Source organism: Somniosus microcephalus, chromosome 5 (genome assembly GCF_052327205.1).
Source record: "Somniosus microcephalus isolate GS21.2 chromosome 5, FLI_Smic_1.0, whole genome shotgun sequence".
Classification (NCBI taxonomy): domain Eukaryota; kingdom Metazoa; phylum Chordata; class Chondrichthyes; order Squaliformes; family Somniosidae; genus Somniosus; species Somniosus microcephalus.
Window position 1 is genome coordinate 263,518,258 of NC_140991.1, and position 24,076 is coordinate 263,542,333.

General features: G+C 47.2%; 1 protein-coding gene across 2 annotated transcripts in view; it reads right to left on the reverse strand.

Moving 5' to 3' along the window:
- The window catches only part of LOC147117700 (putative thiopurine S-methyltransferase), a 74,089-nt gene that overhangs the window by 18,787 nt on the left and 31,226 nt on the right, over positions 1–24,076 (reverse strand). For both annotated transcript variants that reach the window (XM_085988910.1, XM_085988911.1), the window contains exons 2-4: positions 15,732–15,875; positions 11,782–11,874; positions 5,872–6,004 (exon numbers count right to left, since the gene is read on the reverse strand). In XM_085988910.1, coding sequence (XP_085845036.1) covers positions 5,872–6,004; positions 11,782–11,874; positions 15,732–15,875 — 370 coding nt within the window. The remainder of the gene's footprint in view (positions 1–5,871; positions 6,005–11,781; positions 11,875–15,731; positions 15,876–24,076) is intronic.

Consider the following 24,076-nt stretch of genomic DNA (forward strand, 5'->3'; position numbering starts at 1 on the left):
TACCTGCCTGTGTGTGTGTTTGTATTCCACTGTGTACATGTCTGTACATGCCTCGGCTGACTCATCCCACGAGTCCAGGTATAAAGGTGACTGCTCCACAGTCCCTCTGTATTCTGGACTGGTCGACCACTCGAGGCACACCTTCATTCTCTTGTTAATAAAAGCCTGTTAGTTACTCGCGTAACCTCAGTCTTTTGAGTAATTGATAGCGCATCAATTTTATTAACAAGATTTTTTATAATGGAGAAGATCCTCACACCAGCATGCCTGGACTTAGACCATCGGGAGGCGGACGCATCCACCAAGCTTGCTCACTGGCTTAAGTGCTTTGAAAGATTCCTGATCGCCTCCGCTGCAACGGTCAAATCGGATGAGGACAAACTGGATGTCCTGACCTCCAAAGTGAACCACCGAGCGTACTCGGTCATCCAGGACGCGACCTCGTACACGGCTACTCTCAAGCTCCTCAAGGACCAGTACACGCGCCCAGTGAACAAGGTGTACGCCAGGCACCTCCTGGGGAGTCGTAAACAACAACCTGGGGAATCGACCGAGGAATACCTTCAGGCAGTCTGTGCTTGGCCGGGCCTGTGGTTGTAAGGATGTAAAGGCCGCCGTGTACACAGAGGAACTTATCCGGGACGCTTTTGTGGCGGGCCACAGGTCCAATTACACCCGACAGCGACTGTTGGAGCAGAGTGACCTCGACCTCAACAAGGCCTCTGAACTCGCACTATCGTTGGATGCAGCCTACCGGGGCATGGATGCCTACTCCTCTGCACTATGGACGCCGCGGGGAACGACAGCCTGGGACACGGTAGGACCGTCTCATAGCGCCGTGCCACCCCAGCCACATCCCAGCAACGGCCCAACTACCGCAGCAGTGTCCCAAGGCCAGAAATGCTACTTCTGTGGCCAGGCCAAACACCCCAGAGCGTGCTGCCCGGCGAAAAATGCGATCTGCTCGGGCTGCGGGAAGAAGGGGCACTACGCCAGCATCTGCAGGGCCAAAGCCACCCCGAACCCCAGCAGCGCCGCGTGTGGGGCGTGCGGGCCGCCATCTTGGGCCTCCCCAGCCATGTGCGAACCACCGGAACAGCAGCCATTTTGGATGCCTCCAGCCACATGGGGATCATGGACGCCGCCATCTTGGATGCCAGCCGGGACGCAGCAGGCCCCCAACACTGCCTCATCTGATACCCGCAGCGACACACCGACCCCTACGCTGGCCTCCGTTACGCTGGACCAAGCGAGACCGCACCAACTGGCCCGGTCCACAATGGACATTAAGGTAAATGGTCACGAAACAACCTGCCTTTTTGACTCTGGGAGCATGGAGAGCTTCATCCACCCCGACACGGTGCGGCGTTGCTCTCTCCCAGTCCTGCCTGCGCACCAGCGGATTTCTATGGCCTCCGAGTCCCAGTCGGCGGACATTGGCGGCTACTGCGTGGTGACACTCTTAGTAGACGGGACTGTGTACGATAATTTTAAACTTCTGGTCCTGCCCCACCTCTGCGCTGCCGTTCTACTGGGGTTAGATTTTCAGTGCCACCTTAAAAGTGTTACGATGGCGTACGGTGGACCCCTCCCCCCACTCACAGTCCGCAGCCAGCAGCTTCCAAATTGCCCGCCGCGCACCAGGTGCAACCTCGCCACACTCAGAGTCACCCCCCCCCCCCACTGTTTGCTAACCTCATCCCCGACTGTAAGCCCATCACCACAAAGAGCAGGCGATACAGTGCCGGGGACAGGGTTTTCATTAAAACTGAAGTGGAGCGGCTCCTGAAGGAGGGGATTATTAAGGGCAGCACCAGCCCCTGGCGAGCCCAGGTTGTGGTCGTTAAGGCCGGCGAGAAGCAGCGCCTGGTCATCGACTACAGCCAGACAATAAATCGCTACACCCTGCTGGACGCTTACCCACTCCCCCGTATAGCTGATATGGTCAACCAGATCGCGCAGTACCGCGTCTTCTCGACCATTGACCTGAAATCAGCGTACCACCAGCTCCCTATCCGCCCTGAGGACCGCCAGTATACTGCCTTTGAGGCAAACGGCCGCCTCTACCACTTCCTTAGGGTTCCCTTTGGCGTCACCAATGGGGTCTCCGTCTTCCAAAGGGAGATGGACCGGATGGTCGATCAAAATGCGTTGCAGGCCACTTTCCCATATCTGGACAATGTGACCATCTGCGGCCATGACTTGCAGGACCATGACGCAAACCTCGAAAAATTCCTCTGCACCGCCCAACTCCTGAACCTGACGTATAACAAGGAGAAGTGCATATTCCGCACAACCTGCCTCGCCATCCTTGGCTGTGTTGTGGAACACGGAGTCATCGGTCCCGACCCCGACCGGATGCGTCCCCTTATGGAACTCCCACTGCCCCACTGCCTCAAGGCCCTGAAGAGGTGCCTTGGGTTTTTCTCCTATTATGCCCAGTGGGTCCCCTACTATGCGGACAAGGCCCATCCGCTGATCAAGTCCACCTCTTTTCCCTTGACGGCAGAGGCCCGCTTAGCCTTCCACCGTATCAAGGAAGACATTGCCAAAGCCACCATGCACGCAGTGGACGAATCCATCCCCTTCCAGGTGGAAAGCGACGCGTCCGACTTTGCCCTGGCCGCTACCCTTAATCAGGCGGGGAGACCCGTGGCCTTCTTTTCACGAGCCCTCCAGGGCCCGGAGACCAGACACTCCGCTGTTGAGAAGGAGGCCCAGGCTATTGTGGAGGCTGTGCGTCATTGGAGGCACTACCTGGCCGGAAAACGATTTACCCTGCTCACTGACCAGCGTTCAGTTGCTTTTATGTTTAACAACAAGCAGAGGGGCAAAATCAAAAACGACAAGATCTTGAGGTGGAGAATCGAACTTTCCACCTACAACTACGACCTACAACTACTTGTACCGGCCCGGGAAGCTCAATGAACCCCCGGATGCTCTATCGCGTGGCACCTGCGCCAGCGCGCAGATCGATAGACTGCGGGCCCTCCACAATGACCTCTGTCACCCGGGGGTCACCAGGTTCTTCCACTTCATCAAGGCCCGCAACCTGCCTTACTCCATTGAGGAGGTCAGGACCATGACCAGGAACTGCCAAGTCTGCGCTGAGTGCAAACCGCACTTTTATAGACCAGACAGGGCTCACCTGATAAAAGCCACTCGCCCTTTCGAGCGCCTGAGCGTTGCTTTTAAAGGGCCTCTCCCCTCCTCCGGCCGCAATGTGTACTTCCTCAACATTATTGATGAGTACTCCCGTTTCCCGTTCGCCATCCCCTGCCAGGACATGACCAGTGCCACGGTCATTAAATGTCTGAACGACCTCTTCACCCTGTTCGGTTTCCCCAGCTATATCCATAGCGACCGGGGCTCATCGTTTATGAGCGACGAACTCCGTCAGTACCTGCTCGCTAGGGGTATTGCCACAAGCAGGACCACCAGTTACAACCCCCGGGGGAACGGACAGGTGGAAAGAGAGAATGCAACAGTTTGGAAGGCCGCCCTGCTAGCCTTAAAGTCTAGGGGCCTTCCGACCTCCCGCTGGCAGGATGTGCTCCCCGATGCGCTCCACTCTATTCGGTCACTGCTCTGCACTGCCACTAACGCCACCCATCATGAGAAAATGTTTGTCTTCCCAAGGAAGTCCACATCGGGAACATCGCTACCGCCATGGCTGACGTCCCCAGGGCCGGTCCTACTGAGAAGACACGTGAGGACCCATAAAATGGACCCCCTGGTCGAGAGGGTCGACCTCCTCCACGCCAACCCCCAGTATGCTTACATTGCGTACCCGGACGGGCGGGAGGACACAGTCTCCATACGAGACCTCGCACCCTCGGGGGCCCCAGTAACCCACTACCCACTACCACCCACCCCCACGATCCAATATCCAACCCCAGCAGACGGCATGCCTGGGCCCCGCGACCCGCTCGACACCCACGAGGACTACACACCAGTGCCCCAGCCTACGCGGGACTCGACGCCGGAAGCTTCACTACCCCTGCCGTCGCCACATCGATCACAGCGGCAGACAAGACCTCCGGAGAGACTCCAATACACAAACTTTTAATACACTTCACCCCGCCAGACTCATTTTTAAACAAGGGGTGAATGTGGTAAACCACTGTTATACCTGCCTGTGTGTGTGTTTGTATTCCACTGTGTACATGTCTGTACATGCCTCGGCTGACTCCTCCCACGAGTCCAGGTGTAAAGGTGACTGCTCCACAGTCCCTCTGTATTCTGGACTGGTCGACCACTCGAGGCACACCTTCATTCTCTTGTTAATAAAAGCCTGTTAGTTACTCGCTTAACCTCAGTCTTTTGAGTAATTGATAGCGCATCACACCACTACCCACCTTCTGCCACTGTGAATAGCTACCCTTTACCCCTACTCTCTGCTTTCTGTTTACCCCTACTCTCTGCTTTCTGTTTACCCCTACTCTCTGCTTTCTGTTTACCCCTATTCTGCTTTCTGTAAAACCTATCTAGTTTGATGGTAGCCTCCAGGTTCTCTCCTATCTCCTCTCATGCCCTCTTCAACTTCAGCTTGTCCAGGAGACCCATCTCCTACTCCCATGATAGATTGGAAAGTTGGAATGAGAAATGGTAAATTTAATTTAATTTTGACAAGAGCCAAGTGATTAGAACAAGAACGGAGAACCAATATTGGAGATATAAACTAAATGGTGTTAGTCTACAGGATAAAGCACAAGAAAAGGATTTGGGGGTATTGGTGAACAGGCAGTTGAAACTGTCTATACAGTGTGTGGCAGAGGTAAATAAGGAAAATTGGATTCTGGGTTTGAAAGCAGAGAATAAAACACAAATCACAGGACGTGATATTGAGCCTATACAGGGTATTGGTTCATCCCCATCTTGAGTGCTGTGTGTAGCTCTGCTCACCATATTAGAGGAAGGATATTATGGCACTGGAAGAAGTGTGGCCAAAGGCAACTCATCTAATACATAGAATTACATAGAATTTACAGCACAGAAAAAAGCCATTTGGCCCAACTGGTCTATACTGGTGTTAATGCTCCACACAAGCCTCCCTGCACCCCTCTTCATCTAACTCTAATACCTGGTGTCAGGCACCTAAGCTACAAGGAGAGACTACGGAAGCTGAGTTTGCTTACACTAGAGAAGGCTTAGAGGATCTTACTAAAGTCAAAATCAATAAGGTAAACAATAAGAAACTGTTTAGTATGGCTCTGACAATGACAAGGGCCATGGGTTGAAGCTCAGAAGAGGGAAGGTGATTAAGCAGATTAGTTCTAACTATTGCACATAAAGGATAGTGAGTGATTGGAATGGACTGACCAGGGAGATGATTGAGTCTGATTAAATTTAAGAGGGAGTTGGACAGTGATTTGTTGAGAGAATATTTACTAAGCGATACCAGGGATGAAAGGCTTTAGTTACGAGGAGAGATTAGAGAAACTGGGGCTATCTTCACGAGAATAGAAAAGTTAAAAGATCTGACAGACGTTCAAAATTATATGGTGATCACACGTGAGATGCAGATTAATGGAGTGGAAGCCCTTGCAATTCTTGAAGGTAGTGGGGTCGTCTGAACGTTTATTTAAATAAGAAATAAAATGAGGTGCTCCTGAAATTTCACTATAATCAGCTGCCGAGTATCCCATTGTTTTTGTTTCTCTTTAAATGTGAAAATAAGAAACACTGTCTGGAAATTTCCCCATGCTTTACATTTAATCCACAGGAAAAATCACATACCCACGATGAACCTGGCTGGGGGATAAATTTAACGCATCAAGGAAATTTCTAGCCACATGGCATTATTAATCTTCAGTGTAAAAATCACATGAATATTAATGGACTGTCAACAAACAGCTATCACCACCTTACCTTAAATATATCTGTACCTGGCATTCCTGGTACAGGCTCCTGAGTGTAGGACACATTCTGTTCTGTGAAAAATTGTTTTATTGCGATTTCAGATATTTCCACACCAACAATTGTGTGCCCCTGGTCAGCAAGCCTACAGACAACAGACCAAATGAAGAGGCATGACCCTTTATTGCAATGTGAATCTTAAAACTCAACTGAAATACAGGGGGTTAACTTGGATAGCCCCTGAATATGGGCGCAGGGATCGCGATGCGCAATTAACCTGCGCCTGTTGATTGCAATGCAGGCAGCATGCCAACTTCGTGCTGCCTGCTCATTTAAATGATTTCGGTGTCCAGCCAGCACTAACCACGCTGTTGATTGGCTGGACGCATCAGCAGGGTGCCAATATCATGAGAGACGAGCACCAGTTGAAGCTAGCCTGCTCTGCTTAAAGCTAGCCTGTACCTCTTAAAGGGGAGAGGCATTGCGGATGGAGCAGCTGCTGGCAGCCGTTCAGGAAGTGAATCTGACCTGGGGAAACCATGAAGAATGGCATAACATGGGAGAGAGTGGGCTCCAAGGTTTTTGGATGCTGCACTGGAGGCCTTGGTGGAGGAGGTGGAAAGTAGGGGAGATATCCTGTATCCGCAGGGGGCTCTCTAGCCACATGCTCAAAAGGCAGTGGATGCAAATACCCCTGGAGGTCAATGCCAGGAGTCAAGCCCCATGGACCTGGATGCAATGCTGCAAGAAGTTCAATGACCTCACATGAGTGGTCACGGTCAGTGAATACATTTACAAATGCCATATCCTACCAACTGCACCACTAGCCTCACACACTGCTCAATGCACCACACAATCATCACTCACCTCACCCTCACACACTTAGCACTACTGCAAGCCTCACACCCACACCTCACAGTTTGTACACACTTCCAGCTATTCAACCATGACAGCCACATCACCCAAACATATTGCATGACACTCACTGACACTTCCCTCTCTGTTGCAGGACAAGGTGACGCACAACTGAAAGCAGCAGGAGCTAACTGGCGGGGGACAGGCGCGCCTGCATGTCCTAACCCCGATGGAGGAGACAGTGCTGGCCATATTGGGACGGCCATTGCTGACACCGTGGCCACCGGCGAGGCTGAAGCCATCGAAGATGACAATATCCTCATACCTAACCCTCTCCCTGACATCCCATTTCCCCCTCATCCCACAATCTCTTCTGATTTACAAGTTGTAGATGGTGTAAGCTTGCACCTCTTACTTTCCCCCTCTCCCCTCACCACAACCATACCCTTGTGCTTTTCTCCTTTCAGATACCCAAGAAGTGCAACCTGACCAGGCAGTGGAGGAACAGCAAAATGTCAGTGATGATGAAGACATACCGTCACTCGATTTCACACTGGCAGCCACCAGCTCAGATACTGACACTGCGCTTAATTTAGAGGATAGCATACAGGCGGGATCTGCACGTGGTGAGACACTGGGCACGAGTGGTCTGCAGCCAGAGCTGGGGGCAAGGATAGCATACATGCCAGTTCACCGGAGGATGAGGTCACACGTGAGTTCTGAAGCAGAGGACTCAGATGAGGGCAGGCTACAGAAGAAGGCTGATGGGTATGCACCATGAAATGTTTGGTGCGTTGGAAAGCCTGCCAGAAAGCCTCTCTTCAAGGAGCATGGAGGAGTCTGGCACCAACTTAGCACAGGGCTTTTCTCAGAGCTTGGAGCCCATCCTTTCCAGCATGGAAGCGGTGGCCAACTCCACCAGCACACTTGTTGACTCCAACCATGATGCGGCATCTGATGGCCGATGTCTCTGCTTCCATTGCAGCACAAGCAGCAGCCACCCAACGTCTGAGTGCTGCAGTGGAGGCTCAGACTGCTGTCACGCAAGCTCAGACTGCTGCCATCATGGCTGTGGATTACAATGTTCAAAGGGGCTTGCAGGGTGTCACAGCAGTCCAGCAGTCTGTCCTCCAACAGATTACTAGGATTGCTGAGACGCCACCCCAGAGGAGTGGCAGTGGCTCCATGGGGCACAAACCTGCTGTCCTCTCTCAGGATGACAGCATTCGTCCTCCCACCACTGCCACTCCGCCAGTGCCCTTGCTGTTGCCGAACAGTCAGCCCAGACTGCTGCAGCACATGCCGAGATGGTGCAGTCTGCAACCGGGCCTTCTAGGCAGAGAGCTGCTTGAGATCATCCTCCAAGGCCAGCTGCAGTGTCCTCCACTGAAAGTCAGCAGCCTTCCACCAGCCATGCTGCAGTCATTAGGGTAGCACTGCGTAGGAGCACTAGGACAGGCAAAGGCACACGGAAGACAGGTACTAAGAGAATTCATAAGGGTAATTAGTTGACGTTTGGCATGATTTGATTTATAAATTTGGTTTGGAATGTTTATTTTGCATTGTGGCCAAGCAGATGCTGTGATCGTCAGTGACAGAGGGAAGGTAAGGTGTGGGACTGTTGGTGAATGGGGAATTGGGGTTGCAGGTAACTCACTCAGATGAGTTCTTCATGGACAGCCTGGGCAGGAAGGGGCTGTCTAGGTTGCCTCCTCCCTTCCTCTTCCTCTACATGCTCCTCAGCTGCTCGACGTATAGCTGGTGGCAAGGGCTGTGACCTCATGATGGCGAGGTTGTGCAGCATGCAGCAGACCACCATGAATCTGATACCCATTCTGCCCAGTACTGCAGGGCTCCTCCAGAATAGTGCAGCAGCGGAGCATTGCTTCAGCACACCAATGGTCTGCTCTATCACACTTCATGCGCAGCATGGCTTTCATTGTATGCATGCTGCACATGTGTGTGGGTTGCGCACCGGAGTCATGAGCCATGTCGTCAGTGGATAGCCATTGTCGCCCAGTAGTCACCATAGTGGCTCAAATGCAGCTGGCACAGTGGACTGCCGCAGAATGAAGGCATCATGACTGCTGCCAGAATACCGAGCATTGACGTGCATGATTCGGTGCCTATGGTCGCACACCAGCTGGACGTTGAGGGAGTGGAATTCCTTTCAGTTCCGATATATGGCAGAGTTGACATGCGGTGCCCACAAAGCAATGTGCTTGCAGTCAATGGCACCCTTTACCATGGGGAAGCCTGCAATCCTATCGAAGCCGCATGCTCGCTCCGTCTGCTGCTCTCTGGCAAGAGAGGATGAAACGTAGGTAGCTCTCTTTGAATAGAGAGCCTCAGTGACCTCCCTTGCGCAACAGTGGATGGCAAACTGCGAGATGTTGCAAATATCTCCAGCCTGGAAGGAGCCAGATTAATAAAAGTTCATCACCATGGTCACCTTCACGGCCACTGGCAATGCGGTCCTTGCCATGCTCTGAGGTTACAGTCGTGGCTGCAGCAGGTGGCAGATTTCAGTGAAGACATCCTTACTGAAGCGCACACGTCTCGCACATTGTTCCTCGTTGAGGTTGAGGCAGGACAATTGCTCCCTGGAACACCCTGGGCAGATATGGCCTCCTGCTGAGAGCCCTCCTCCTCCTCCTCCTCTTCCCTCTTCCAGCAGCTTGTATTGCTCGACATGGCCTCTGTTCATTGTCCAAGTCATGCTGTATTCCAAGGGAAATGCCTACTAGTGCACCCACTGGTTTGTGCAGAAGCCTTGAAGTCAACTGAAAGTCCTTCTGCACCTGCCGCACCCTCCCTGTAGACTTATGCAACTTGAAACATCTAAAGAAAGCACCAAACACTTGTAGAATCGTAGCAACAGCCAGAAGAAATCAACCAGCAGCTAATCTGTAAGTTTAAATAGCGCTGGTGGGGGGTCCTTACTGCTGCTGACCGCACGTTCAACTGTGCAAGGTTAAGAGAGGGTGTTAGCTGGAGCGTTAAGCTCCAAAATGGCAGCGCTGGCATCAAATCAGCATTACACGCTGATTGATGTCATCGTCTGCCTGTTCTGCATACTTCCGGCGGATGTTCACTGCGTGCACGCTAACGCCCTCACCAATATGGTGTCTGGCACGATTCACCCCACAAGTGTGCGCGCGCACCGCAGATGCCATTTTGGAGCTCTAAGGGCATTCGTAGAGTCCGTTTTGGCACTAATGATCCCAATTTCGCGCCCTTACTGTTCAAAGATAAACACGCTTCTTTTTTAGTGCAAAATTTGAAATGTCCAACACAGCTATTTCCTCTGTTGTCTTTTAATGCCTAGTCAATGCAATTATAAATAAGCATATTTAATAAAGGCTCAATCACAATGATCTGAATTCTTCAGTGACTTTAATTGTTTTCTCAATAACTTAATTAAAAGGATCAGTCTAAGTTGCCTGAAATCTATCTTAACATTACATAAATCTTAGGTTAACGCAGTACACAATAGCCTAAGGGGGTAGATTTAAATCAGTGGAATGAAAACCAGTCGGGTTGAATAAGGACGGGCAGTCCATTCAGCCAGATTACCACCCAGCTGGTGAAGACAAAAATCTACCCCAATACTTCAAAAATAAATGCACACAAAACCTTTCTGTTTACTGCACACTGCTCTCTAAAGAAGCTCCATGAGTCTGAGGGGCACTTACTGAATAAAATTTAATAAAGTCTGAGGTGCACTCACTGAATAAATTTAATAAAATGCAGTGCTTTAAGCTTGTAATATTAGATATTGTGAACAGATAGAGACGACAGAGTTCAGTTTTTCTGTCCTAATGGCAGAAGCTTCAGTTGAGCATTCCGTGCCGGTTTAGCAGCCATCAACAACAACAACAACTTGCATTTAATAGTGCTTTCAAAGTGCAATGCCCTTTATAAGGAAATAGTAAGAGAAATGAAACGGCGAGCCATGGGAGAGGGTTTAGAATGGGTGGAGGGGGTGCCAGAGTTGGAAGACTGAAGGGTGTGGGAGGGAAAGCAAGTCTGGAGGAGGTTACAGAGGTAGGGTGTAGCAAGGCCATCAAGGGATTTTAAGATTAGAATGAGGGCTTTAAACTTAATCAGATGTTAATTTGCTGTCAACAAGTCAATAAAATATGGCAATTTTTTAAATAACTTCAAATTTAATACACATATTTTTTTTGAAGTTTACCATAACACACTTCTGTTAATTGTAACATGTGTGGGATGTGCACTGAATATTCGAAGTATACAGTTCTACACTCTAACATAACATGATATTTTGCTGCAATAAAACTTTGAGAAGTACAAGAGTTAAAATTTAGTCATTGAATTAGGAACAAAAATTGCTGATAAATGTTCAAAATGAAAGTAACCACTTTCAGTTCCTAATATCTGGCTATTGTGCGTGTTTAATATTTCATGGATCAATGAGCATTACCTTAAATTGGGAATACACTCACCCATAGTGTGAACAGCAGGGGATCTACCCCATGGCAAAGCACTGTTTACTCATCATCACTTCCTACCAGTTTGTAATCTGATATTATTCCATGCACCTTTATCTATTTCAAAGCCCCAGACGGATCTTATCAAAGGTCTCCTAAAAATCCAAGTAAATTTGATCAACTAAATCAGTTTCAATTATTGATATGACTGCATCTTTCAGGATTTCCAGTGCAAGGCACAAGCTATTGCTGTTAAAACCACGCTTACTATTCCTTACGATCACCGTGTCATCAAAATTATGCTTGGCAAATATTGGCGCATGAATATGTTCATATGACTTTGCTTTGACCACCATTTAAAAAAAAATTAAACTTGTATATATATCAAAGTGGAACGTGGCAAATTATAAATTTCAGTCAAAACCTCAAATAGTGCTGGCAAATTAAACACCCAGGGAAAGGCTGCTCGAACAAAATTGCAGTTCCGAGACCCAAATGTTGAATAAGAATATTGAAAAAAATGAAATATTAGCAGAATTTAAAAAAGTGTCCTCCAGTATGACCAATCGTACAAATGTTTTAACATGTCACTCTCCATCAGCAATTTACTTACCATTTCATATCCACTGCCTTTCCACAAAGTGGGAAAAAAATACGGATTTGCTTTCTCCCATTTAGCATAACATCCAGGTGTTTCTTCAACATTCTATAGATAAAGAGCAGTTAAAAATGAACAAATATAATTAGACAGTTATAACCAATTCGGCAGCCCCCACAATATAATGTTTTAATTTATACCGTGCTGTGGAATTGAAGCGCGTCCTAAAGTTTTCTACATCGCCCATCGGCAGCACATTTTAAATTGTACATATTCCTTCCAAATTATTTCTCCCTCACCCCCCTCCCCTATCTGCTAAATTGTGGATCCAACGGCATGTCTTCCTGGATAAACTAGAATTTTATATCAAAAATAGCACATTTAATTTTTGAACACCTTTTGCTTTGCAGTTTATAAACTTTTAATATTAAAAACATCTGTCAATTTATGGGACAGCATCTTGAGTCAGACGTATAAGGACAGTGGGCATTCTTCTCAACTGGATGAAGATGGGCGGGGGACAAAGTACATTAAAGTCACAAACATTAATATGAGATCAAAATAGAGATTGCTGAACTGTAAAACAAAATTACAAAGAACTAAAATCTAGAAATATTTTCCCCTCCAAGGATGTCTGTTTTATTGTGGCCGATTTCATTCTTTATGTTACAATGGCCTAGAAATTCGGTTTTGGCGCAGCGAGGGCTTTAGCGCCGGAAGTTAGTGCCGGCGCTAAGTCCCCCTGCACGCGCCAAAAATTCAGTAGCACCGCGCCCAAACGGCTGCCGGCGCTACTGAGGGGTCTCAGCGCCTCAAAACTGGCGCCACGCGCCGCATTGCGGCGCTATTCCGGCGCTGCGGCGCCCGCTGCGGTGCGGCAGGCTCGGGAAGTGCAGGCCTCCTCCTTCCGTTAAGGAGGAGCTGCCTGCACCCGGCCGCGGCCCGCGATAATCTTTTTAAAAATGAGCCCGGCACCTCGGACAAGTGCCGGGCTTGCTTCTGTTCCGGGGGGGGGGAAGTCCGGGGAGGGAGCTGCGGCCAGGCGGCCGGCGGGAAAGCGGCCGGCCGCCGCGGGGCCTTTAATGCGCCGGCGCAAAGTTCTGTAAGGCACCTCTGCCAGAACGTTGCTTGCGGCTGCCACGGGCGAGGCGGCCGCAACTCAATTTCCGCGTTCGGGCGGGTTACCATGGCAACCGGGACGCTGCGCACACCGATGACGTCATCGGTGCCGGCGCAGCGCTACCGGCCTAACGCCGATTTAGGGCCCCTATCAATTTCTAAACTGGCCATAACTTCGGCGCTAGGCCCTCTAGCGCCTCAAAAGCGGCGCTAAGGCCAGTGAATTTCTAGGCCAATGTCTCTCACACAGTGATTGAACATGTGGCTGGAACCATGCTTTACTTATAAAAGAGGTGCAGTCATCTCAGGAGATGCTGATTGATCTGAGAATACTCAGTCCATTTTGTAGATTAGAATCATGGACAGGTTTTACTAGGGGCCACCAGGACCTGGTTCTAGTGCACAATGCAGGTGAGTCGAAGAAACAAAACGGAGTTCTCATTAAATTTATAAACTGTCACAAAAGCAATCCCATATCATCAGCTTAACATATCCTTGCTATCCTTATGTTTTACTGCAAACTGAATTAAACACATCCGTTTTCCAGTTCTGAGCAATTTGAAGGTTTTGTAACAATTAAGTATTATGATTAATTGCAATCCAATAACGTGAGATACTATATATATATTTCAACAAACTATATATAACTTGATATTCTTTTATATTTAAGATAAATTGATAGTTAAAAAGGCAAAAGAATAAAATACAATACTACCTCAGGTAAGAGATTTAGGGGGAAAAATTGGGTTGCTTTGCGCCTCCCGTGGGGGTGCTAACGGGGCGCAAAGCCCCTCACGCCCGGGCGTGGCGCTGCTAATGCCTCCCGCAAAATTCAGCGGGAGGTTAGCAGCGGCGGTAGCCAGGAGCGCCCCGTGGTGCTGCACCTCTGGCGATGGCGTCATCACCGTGCACAGCGCCCCAGCCACAAACTTCAGTTGCGCCCCCTGACCTATCGCCAGACGATATGTCCGACAGGGTCAGGGTAGCGTTTTTGCAGTTGTGGCAGGTGTCAGGTGTCAGACAGCCATTTTTTTTTGGCCGTGCCGGGCTGTTTTCCTGGCACCCCGCTCCCCATTGGTCCGGGGAGGGAGGCCTGCAATACCGTGCGGTGCTACGTGCCGAAGTGCGTGGCGCTGCTGCATGTAGCGCCGCGATATTCACTTGTAGTGCCCCAGAAAGGAGGGAGAGCGCTTCCAGTAGCACTCTGCCTTCTGCTTGGGGCTATCACTGAATTTACAGCACAGGGGCGCTAACTTTTTCGGGGCCTGGCAAAGTTAGCACCCCAAAGGGGGCTCCACCGAATTTTTCCCCTTAAACTTTTATTTTCTTCATTATGTTAAATTGACATAACTGGTTAATGTAATATGTTACGAATCTAGGATGCACCGTGCCAACTTGTTACCAATATATACATCACATGGGAGCTGTTATAGGTGTCACAGGCAAAAGATCTTGGGGTAGAGTTTCCGCTTTGGGTGCAATCAGAAAATTGCGCCCAAAATGTGTTTGAAATTGCGCTGGTTAGGTTAGGCTTCAAGTTTCCGCTAAAATTCATTTGCATAATCACAAACGTAAAATCTCCCATGAACCAGTGTAATCGGGCAGCGTAATAGAGTGTAAGTGTTTCTTTTTTTTCTCATTAAAAAAGTTTTCCTTGATGTATTGAAGAGCGGTAACCTGGTGCAGTTTTATTTATATAGCTGAAAATGGGTTTATCACCAAAAATAAGCATTTTTAATAAGGGTGTCCAGTCCTTGACCTGTGAGTAACCTGATTTAATATCACTGAAAATTACTTTAAAAACTATCCTGAAACATTTAATAGTTTCATTGGTGTACACAGGTCAGGTTCTTAGTAAATGAAATATCTTTTAATATGAAAAAGCTATTAAAATGTGCCTACTAGTGCCTGTGCGTGCAAGAAAATGAGCGCAATTTGAAGAGCCTTCCCGAACCAGCACAATCGGCGGAATCTCACAATTTTAACGCGGGGGTGTGGCCAGTTCTGTGGGCGGAGCCTGATTGAATCATGAAACAGTGTAAAAGATTGCAGAAAATATGAACGTAAGTGGTTTTGGAAATAACTCACCTACGTTTTAAATTCCCTGATCTGTTGCGCTGGGTTAGCCGATTCGGCTGGAATCTGGGTGCAAAACTAGCGGAAACAAATGGAAACTCCACCCCCCTTAAACTTATGGATTCCTCAATCTCTGTCTGAAACAAGTTGCGAAGTCGATGGAATGGCTTTGTTGTAATTCCAAAGTTGACGTCGGAAGGCCCGAACCATTTCCAAGCTTGGGCCTCATTTGAATATAGCGGGCGAGCTGTGGATATCAAACAAGCAGTTAGCTGGTTGTGGGAGGGCAGGAAATTGGCTGGCTCTTATGCTGAGCGGCTGGCAAGTCAAGCCTGGGGGAGGGAAGGAGGAGCTCGGGCACCTAAGGGCTGGCTGAGGCGTCCCTTCTGTCCCACCCCCGCCGGATTTTCAAATGCCAGCTGCATGTTTTTCACGCGAGAAATGGGCAGCTGGCAATTGGAAAACGCCCCCCATCGAGTGTCCACTGGGTTGGATTAGCACTGTTCTGAAACCTTTGTGAAGGATTTGTATTGAAAAGGATTTGTGTCATAATATTGTTGATTTACTCTGCATTCGTATGTGTTTTTTGTTAGTGGTGAATGGTTTGATTACCCAGAGGCTTTATTTGCTTATCCTGACAGGTAGAAGGGCCCCAGTGGTCTTCCATTCCATTCCCCTAGAAGATTTGATGTAGACAACTTGGCACCATGAGGTGATTGCACCCATGAGACTGCCAGAGGCTTGGAGCAAAACAGAAATGTACTACTCACTCATGTACTTCATCGAGGTGAAATCCAATTTGTTGTTTTTCCCAACTTGTGATCCAGTGTTCCAGAGTCAGGTCAGCTGGTTTCTTTCTTTCAAACCTGTTTGACGTCTTTCCATCTCCATCTCCTTCGGTGGCCATAACTGGTCTGTGAAAATGTACACTATGACCACATGTGTGTACAATGCATCAAGAACACCCAGCAAACCAAATCACTGACTTGCATGCTTCAAGTCAACTGTAGCTCTCGGTAAACGCATTTTTCTCTGGAGATTGGTGTAGAATTTTCATTATGGCAGTTGTTGAAAAAACAAGGGCTAAATTTTAAAATAGGAGATTGTAATTTGAATGCAAGATCTCCTACCTGGAGAAAGTGTTGATTTAATACACACTGGACTGAAAACCCAGTGCACGACAAAAGAAAGCCATGCAATATTATAGTGCTGTCGCACCTGTTATGAAATGCTATCAGTTTATAAAACATGAGGAGCTGTTTCAAGGTGATAAATACATTCTAACTATACAAATAAGGCCATTCAGCCCCTCGAGCCTGTTCCACCATTCAATGAGATCATGGTTGATCTGTATCTCAAATCCATCCAACTGCCTTGGCTCCATATCCTTTTATACCCTTGTCAAGCAAAAATCTATCAATCTCAGATTTAAAATTATTAACTGAGCTAGCATCTACTGCTTTTTGTGGGAGAGAGTTCCACACTTCTACCATTCATTGTGTGAAGAAGTGTTTCCTAACTTCTCTCCTGAATGATCTGGCTCTGATTTTAAGGTTATGTCTCCTTATCCTAGACTCCCCCACCAGCAGAAAAAGTAGGTAGGTAGGAACAGGGAGGAGGTCCTGCTGAAAGAGTTTCAGGAGTTAGGCTCTAAACTAAAACGCAGGACATCGAGGTTAATAATCTCTGGATTATTGCCCGAGCCACGTGCAAATTGGCATAGAAGCAGACAGATCAGGAGAATTAACACACGGCTAAAGGGCTGGTGTGGGAAAGAGGGGTTCCTTTTCATGGGACACTGGCACCAGTTCTGGGCCTTGAAGGAGCTGTACCGATGGGACAGGTTCCACCTGAACCAGGATGGGACCCGTGTCCTAGTGGAAAGGGTAATAGGGAGGTGGCAAAGGCTTTAAACGAGTAAGAAGGGGGAGGGATCTAAATATAAATAAAACAGGAAAAGTGAGCATAGGAAAGAATAAAGTAAGGGAGGATATTGACAGCTAGGGAGCAAATAAAGTTATAGAACAGGAGTCTAAAAAGATGGTTAAGCATAAGTTGAGAGGAAATCCTATTAAAAATGAGTTAAACTGTCTGTACAGTAATGCACACAGTGTCTGTAATAAAACAGGGGAGCTGGAGGCAATCATGTGTTGGGAGGAACCAGTTATAGTAGGGATTACTGAGACATGGCTACAGAAAAATCAGGACTGGGAATTAAACATTGCAGGGTATAACATATTTAGAAAAGATAGAGGGGAAAAAGGGGAGGTGGAGTAGCTGTACTTATTAGGAATAACATAATAGCAGTAGAAAAAAGGGACGTAGATATCAGCAAGACAAAAATGGAATCCATATGGATAGAGATAAAAGATAATAAAGGATCAATCACACTAATAGGCATAGTCTACAGACCACTTAATAGTGGAAGGGAGGCGGAGGAAGAAATATACAGACAAATTAGAGAAATTAGTAAAAAACATAGAATAATAATCACGGGGGATTTCAACTACCCTGATATTAATTGGACAGAAGAGAGAGCTAAAGGGGATAATGGAATGGAGTTCCTACAATGTCTATAGGACTCCTTTCTAACCCAATATGTAAAAAGCCCAACAAGGGATGATTTGCTACTGGATCTAGATATGGGGAATGAGCCAGAGCAGATAAGAGAAGTAAAAGTAGGGGAACACATAGGCAATAGTGACCATAATATAATACGCTTCAAGATGATAATAGAGGAGGACATAAGTATGACAAAAAACAGGTTAATAGATTGGAGAAAAGCTGATTTTAAGGGGCTGAGAATAGAACTTGGGAAGGTAAAATGGGCAACAATATTGGCAAACAACGATGTAGAATGACACTGGGAAACATTTAAAATGGCGTTCAACAGAGTGCAGGAAAAATATATTCCGCTAAAAGGAAAGAACAAGCTAAACACTAATGAGACTCCATGGATGAATAAAGACATAAGGGAACAATTGAGGGTGAGGAAAGAGGCATACATTAAATACATAGACAGTAGAGGAATGCATGATAAGAGAGAATACGAAGAGATTAGGAGAGAAGTCAAAAAAACAACTAGGAAGGCAAAGAGGAACTATGAAATTAAATTATCAAGGAACATAAAACAAAATAGTAAAATATTTTACAGGCACATCAATAAAAAAAGGAAGTTTAGGATAGGAATAGGGTCATGAAGGGCTAGACAGGACAATACCACAGGTAACGATAGGGAGATGGCAGAAATATTAAATCATTATTTCGCTTCGGTATTTACCAGGGAGATAGAACAGGTGGACATGACATTGGATGATGAGATTAGTAATGAGATAAGTGCATTTAAGATAAAAAAAGGGGATATATTAAATAAACTAATCAAACTCAAAGAGGATAAAACCCCATGTCCAGATGGATTGCATCCACGCATTTTAAAAGAATCTAGGGAAGAGATAGCAGAGGCATTACTACACATATTTAATAATTCATTAGAAAAAGGTGTAGTGCCAGAGGACTGGCGGATAGCTTACATAATATCTATATTTAAGAAGGGGGATATGACATGTCCAGGGAATTATAGACCAGTCATCTTAACATCGGTGGTAGGAAAAATAATGGAATCCCTCCTAAAGGAGAGAATAGAAGAACATCTAGAAATGAAAAGTATAAGAATGAATAGTCAGCATGGATTTCAAAAGGGAAAATCTTGCTTGACCAACCTTATTGAATTTTTTGAAGAGTTAACAGAGAGAGTAGACAATGGTAATGCAGTAGATGTAATTTATCTGGATTTTCATAAGGCTTTCGATAAGGTACCCCATAATAAACTAATGAATAAGCTTAGAGAATGCAGAGTCAGGGGACAAGTAGCAGAATGGATTGCTAGCTGGCTTCAAGACAGAAAGCAGAAAGTGGGAGAAAAGGGTAGCTTTCACAGTGGCAGATGGTGGGTCGTGGTGTTCCACAAGGATCAGTGCTGGGACCACTGCTGTTCACAATTTATATTAACGATTTAGACTTTGGAATCAAAAACACAATTTCTAAATTGGCCGTGATACCAAATTGGGGGGGATAGTCAATACTGAGAAGAACTGCAACAAATTACAGGAGGACATTAATAAATTTGCAGAATGGGCAAATAATTGGCAAATGAAGTTCAACACTGATAAATGTGAGGTATTTCATTTTGGTAGGAAGAATAGGGAGGTCACTTATTACTTGGAGGGTGCGAGTCTAGGTGGGGTAGAGGAACAAAGGGGTCTTGGAGAACAAATACACAAATCACTAAAAGTGTCGCCACAGGTTAGCAAGGCCATAAAAAAAGCAAACCAAGCACTAGGGTTTATTTCTAGAGGGGTAGAATTGAAAAGTAGGGACATTATGCTAAACTTGTATTGAACCTTTTTTAGACCACACTTAGAGTACTGTGTGCAGTTCTGGTCGCCATGTTATAAAAAGGATATAGAGGCACTGGAGAGCGTGCAGAGAAGATTTACAAGGATGATACCAGAAATGCGAGGGTATACATATCAGGAAAGGATGAACAGGCGGGTTCTCTTTTCCCTTGAAAAAAGGCTGAGGGGTGACCTAATAGAGGTCTTTAAAATTATGAAAGGTTTTGGTAGAGTGGATAATGAGAGAGTGTTTCCACTTGTGGGGAAGAGCATAACTAGAGGCCAATGGGGAATTCAGAAGAAACTTATTTACCGAAAGAGTGGTGAGAATGTGGAACTCGCTACCACAGGGAGTGGTTGAAGCGAATAGTATAGATGCATTTAAGGGGAGGTTGGACAAGCAAATGAGGGAGTAGGGAATAGAGGGTTACGCTGATAGATTTAGATGAGGAAAGACGGGAGGAGGCGCAAGTAGAGTATAAACGCCGGCATGGACTGGTTGGGCCGAATGGCCTGTTTCTGTGCTGTATATCCTATGGAATCCTATGTAAGTTTCTCTCTATCTACCCTCTGAATTCCTTTAAAAATCCTACTGTAGTATACAGTATAGTATTTGGAATATATTCACCCAAATTATTCTTGTCATCAGTCTATTTTAAAAAAAGACTATTTAAAAACAGTAACAAATACAGATGATACCAAGCCAAAAGGACAAATAAGCAATTTATAAATCGAAAGAGGAAAACAGCTAAGCTCGTAATAAATAGCAATAAGTAGTCAACATATGAACATTTAGATATCAAGATATCCCTAAGATCAATCTGAGCGAATAGGTAATACGATGCACAACAGGGATGAAATAAAAGAGGAGGCAACAAAGGAATGAACTGAAAGGAAAAGAACAGGTAACAAATAAAATGAGGAGAACAGCGTCCAATTATCACAGGAAAGGGGAGATTTAGCACAGGGAGCACGAGATGTCTCCCTTAACACAGAAGGCTGTGAGAATGTGGAATGCACTACCAGACATAATGACTGAAACACAGGCCATGTCAACATTTCAGAATAGGTTAGATAATTGGTTGACGGAAAGGAGAATAAAGAGATCTGGGAACAGGAAGTGTTCTTGAGATTTAGGACAATAGCTTGTGCGAAGGATAAACACTAACATGGACTGTTTGGGCTGAATGGCCTGTTTCCAAATTGTAACTTCTGTGTAATTAAGATAACAAATTCCACTTGTGATCGGTACAAGAGCAAGCAATTAATGCGTGTCAGCCTTGAATTCTGCCGTAGCAATCACCTCTGAGTTAGAAGGTCATAGAGTCCGGCTCCATTCCAGGATTTCATAGAATCACACAGCACAGAATGAGGCCATTCGGCCCATCGTGCCTGTGCTGGCTCTTTGAAAGAGTTATCTAATTCGTCCAACTCCTCTGCTCTTTCGCAATAACCCTATAAATTTTTCTTTTTCAAGAATATATCAAGTATATTTTCAGTCGTTGCGTATACTCAAGACAGAGATTGATAGATTTTTGGATATTAAGGGAATCAATGGATATGAAGATAGTGCAGGAAAGTGGAGTTGAGGTAGAAGATCAGCCATGATCTTATTGAATGACGGAGCAGGCTCGAGGGGCTGAATGGCCTACTCCTGCTCCTATTTCTTATGTTTATGTTCTAAGTATATCTCCAATTCCCTTTTGAAAATTACTATTGAATTTGCTTCCAACACCCCATCAAGCAGTGCATTCCAGATCATAACAACTCTCTGCATAAAAATATTCTCCTCATCTCCACCTTGGTTCTTTTTCAATAAGCGTTCACTGGTTACCGACCCTCCTGCCAGTGGAAACCGTTTCTCCCTATTTACTCTATCAAAACTCCTCATAATTTTGAACACCTCTATTAAATCCCCCCTTCACCTTCTCTGTTCTAAGGAAAACAATCCCAGCTTCTCTCGTCTCTCCTCACAACTTTAATGGGAGACTTTAATTTTCATATAGATTGCGAAGAGCAGATTAGCTCCTGTCAGGAAGGTAGTGCATTGAGTGCATTCAAGATAGTTTTCTAGAGCAATATGTTCTAGAACCAACAAGAGGACAGGCAATACTAGATTTATTAATGAGTAATGAGCCAGACTTAGTTAATAATCTAACAGTAAGGGAACATGTATCTAAATGATCATAATATGATTGAATTCAATGTTAGGTTTGAAAAGGAGAAACTTAACATAGTTAAGATTCAACATTTTGGTAAGACTAACATTAACGGGATTGGACAGAAATTGATGACAGCAAACTGATCAAAACTGTTAGCGGGTAAAACTACAGATGAACAGCAGGAGGTGTTCATAAAAGAATTTAGTTTAATACAGGACCAGTATAAAACCCTAAGGGGCAACAGCTCTACTTAGCAAATAAAACAGCCATGGTCGACAAAAGAGGTGAGAGAGAACATAAAACTAAAGGAAAGAACATACAAAAGTACAAAGAACAGTGTAGATCCAGGAGCCTGGGATAGATATAAAGAACAGCAAAGGAAGGGAAAAAAAGATAGTAAGAGCTGCAGAAAAGGAATACAAAATGAAACTTGCGAGGGATATCAAGAGTAACACAAAAAGTTTTTATTATTATACTACAGAAGAAAAAGCATAGTCAAGGTTAATGTGGTCCCTTTAAAAACAGGTGCAGGTAATATTGCAAATGAAAATAAGGAACTGGCTGACTTGTTGAATAATTACTTTGGGGGGAATTTTAACCCAAATAAACGGGTGAGTTTGGGTCCGGTGGGAAGTTAAAGGCCTAGAAATTCAGTATCGCCACGTTTGGGGCGTTGCAGCTGGGTGGTCGCTAAATTTAGCGCCCGGCGCAACTTAGCGACACCTTCGCCGAAATTGAGTTGCATCACCCCAAGAGGTTGTTGCTGCGCTAAAGCAGGTGGTGCACGACTATCATAAGGCGCTAAGCTGGTGAGCCGGGGCGCCACCACCGAGGGCGGGCGCAGCGCAGGTGCGGCGAGTTATCGATTGCTGGCAGACACGCTGGCGCCGGTCAGCTCTTAAAGGGGGAGGGTCGATTTGGTTTGCTGCCACGCCCTGCACACTGAAGCCCTGAATCTAGGCCTAGACAGACCTGCTTCAACCACGCAACGCCCAGGCCCATGGAGAAGGCCAGGGAGCGAGCGCAGCACTTTAGTGTGGGTGCCCTGAAGGTTCTGGTTGGCGCAGTGGAGTGCAGGCGACCTGTCCTCTTCCCTGACAGTGGCAGGAGGCCGCTGCCCAGCGAGTATAGGAAAGCTTGGAGGGAGGTGGCGAACAGAGTGACCTCCAGCAGCATGGTCCCCAGGACACCCACGCAGTGCAGAAAGAAGTTCAATGACCTCACTTGGGTTGTCAGGGTGAGTACCCTTTCCAGTATCCTCTTCATCCCTGCATGTGCACCTCACTTTATGGCCAAAGGGTCCTGAAAGCCCCAATGCCCAGCCCTTATCCAATAACTATGGGACTCTCATGAAAATCACATGCACATTCACCACTTTACACGCTGTCAGGGCTATTCGACCATGGGAGGCAGTGCAGGCAAGATCAGGGCTTGACACTGTCAGGGCTATTCTACCATGGGAGGCAGTGCAGGCAAGATCAGGGCTTGACACTCTCAGGGCTATTCGACCATGGGAGGCAGTGCAGGCAAGATCAGGGCTTGACACTGTACTGAGAGCCCGTCCTTTCTCTTGCAGGGCAAGCTGGCCCACAATTGCAGGCAGCAGCTATGGACCGGGGGAGGCCGTCCTGAACTTAAAGACCTCACCGACCTGGAGCAGCGAGTGGAGCGGATTATGGGAGGCCGGCTGATTGGCCCCGTCGCCACTGGAGATGCCGACCCCGTTCTGGACAGCAATGGTAAGGTCATCACATTTTTGATCTCTCTCTTTCCACTTGTGCCTCACACCAGCATCCTTTGCCACTCTTGAACCAATGCAGTGCATAGCAGCACTCATGCCTCCCTTGCTGCTGCCCTGTCCTCATTTCTAAAGCAACTCTTGTGCCTCCCTGCTTTCAGATGCTGATTCGCCAGGTGAGGAGGCGGGCCCTCAAGCTGGCACTGTGAGTGATTCGGAAGGCGAGGAGGAGGAAAAGGAAGCCGGACCATCAGTGCCACCCTCAGCTGAGGCAGCCCATGGCCATGATGGGGACACGTCTTCCCTGGAGGGGAGCAGGGGGGGAAGGGTCTGATGACGGTGAAGCTCCAGGGCCCAGCGGGCTGCAGCAACATGGGAGGAGTAGGGAAGCTCGGCGGCCTTCTCCCCGGAGTGAGCGCAGAGGAGGTGTGGCTCCTTGGTGAAATGGGCGCCCAGGCTGAGTGCAGGCACATTGAGCTCATGGCTGCAGTGGCAAGGATGCCTGACTCCATAGAGTCACTGGCAAGGAGTGTGCAGGAATTCGGGGCAGCACAGGCCAGGAGTCTGCAGGACTTCGGGGCAGCACAGGCGGCTTTGAGCCAAGTGCTTAGTCGTGCCATGCATTCACTGGCTGGTCTGATGCAGACACAGATCAGGGCCACACGGGCACTAATTGCTGCCACCCTCGCTGGTTCGGCCAGGAATCGCCGGGGCCCTCGCCGCGCCACAGCAGCCCAGCAGTCTGTGCTTCAGCAGATTGCTGCGCATGCTTCAGTGCTGGCCTGTGCGAGTGCCAGTGTCTCGGTCGACCAGGAAGTGCC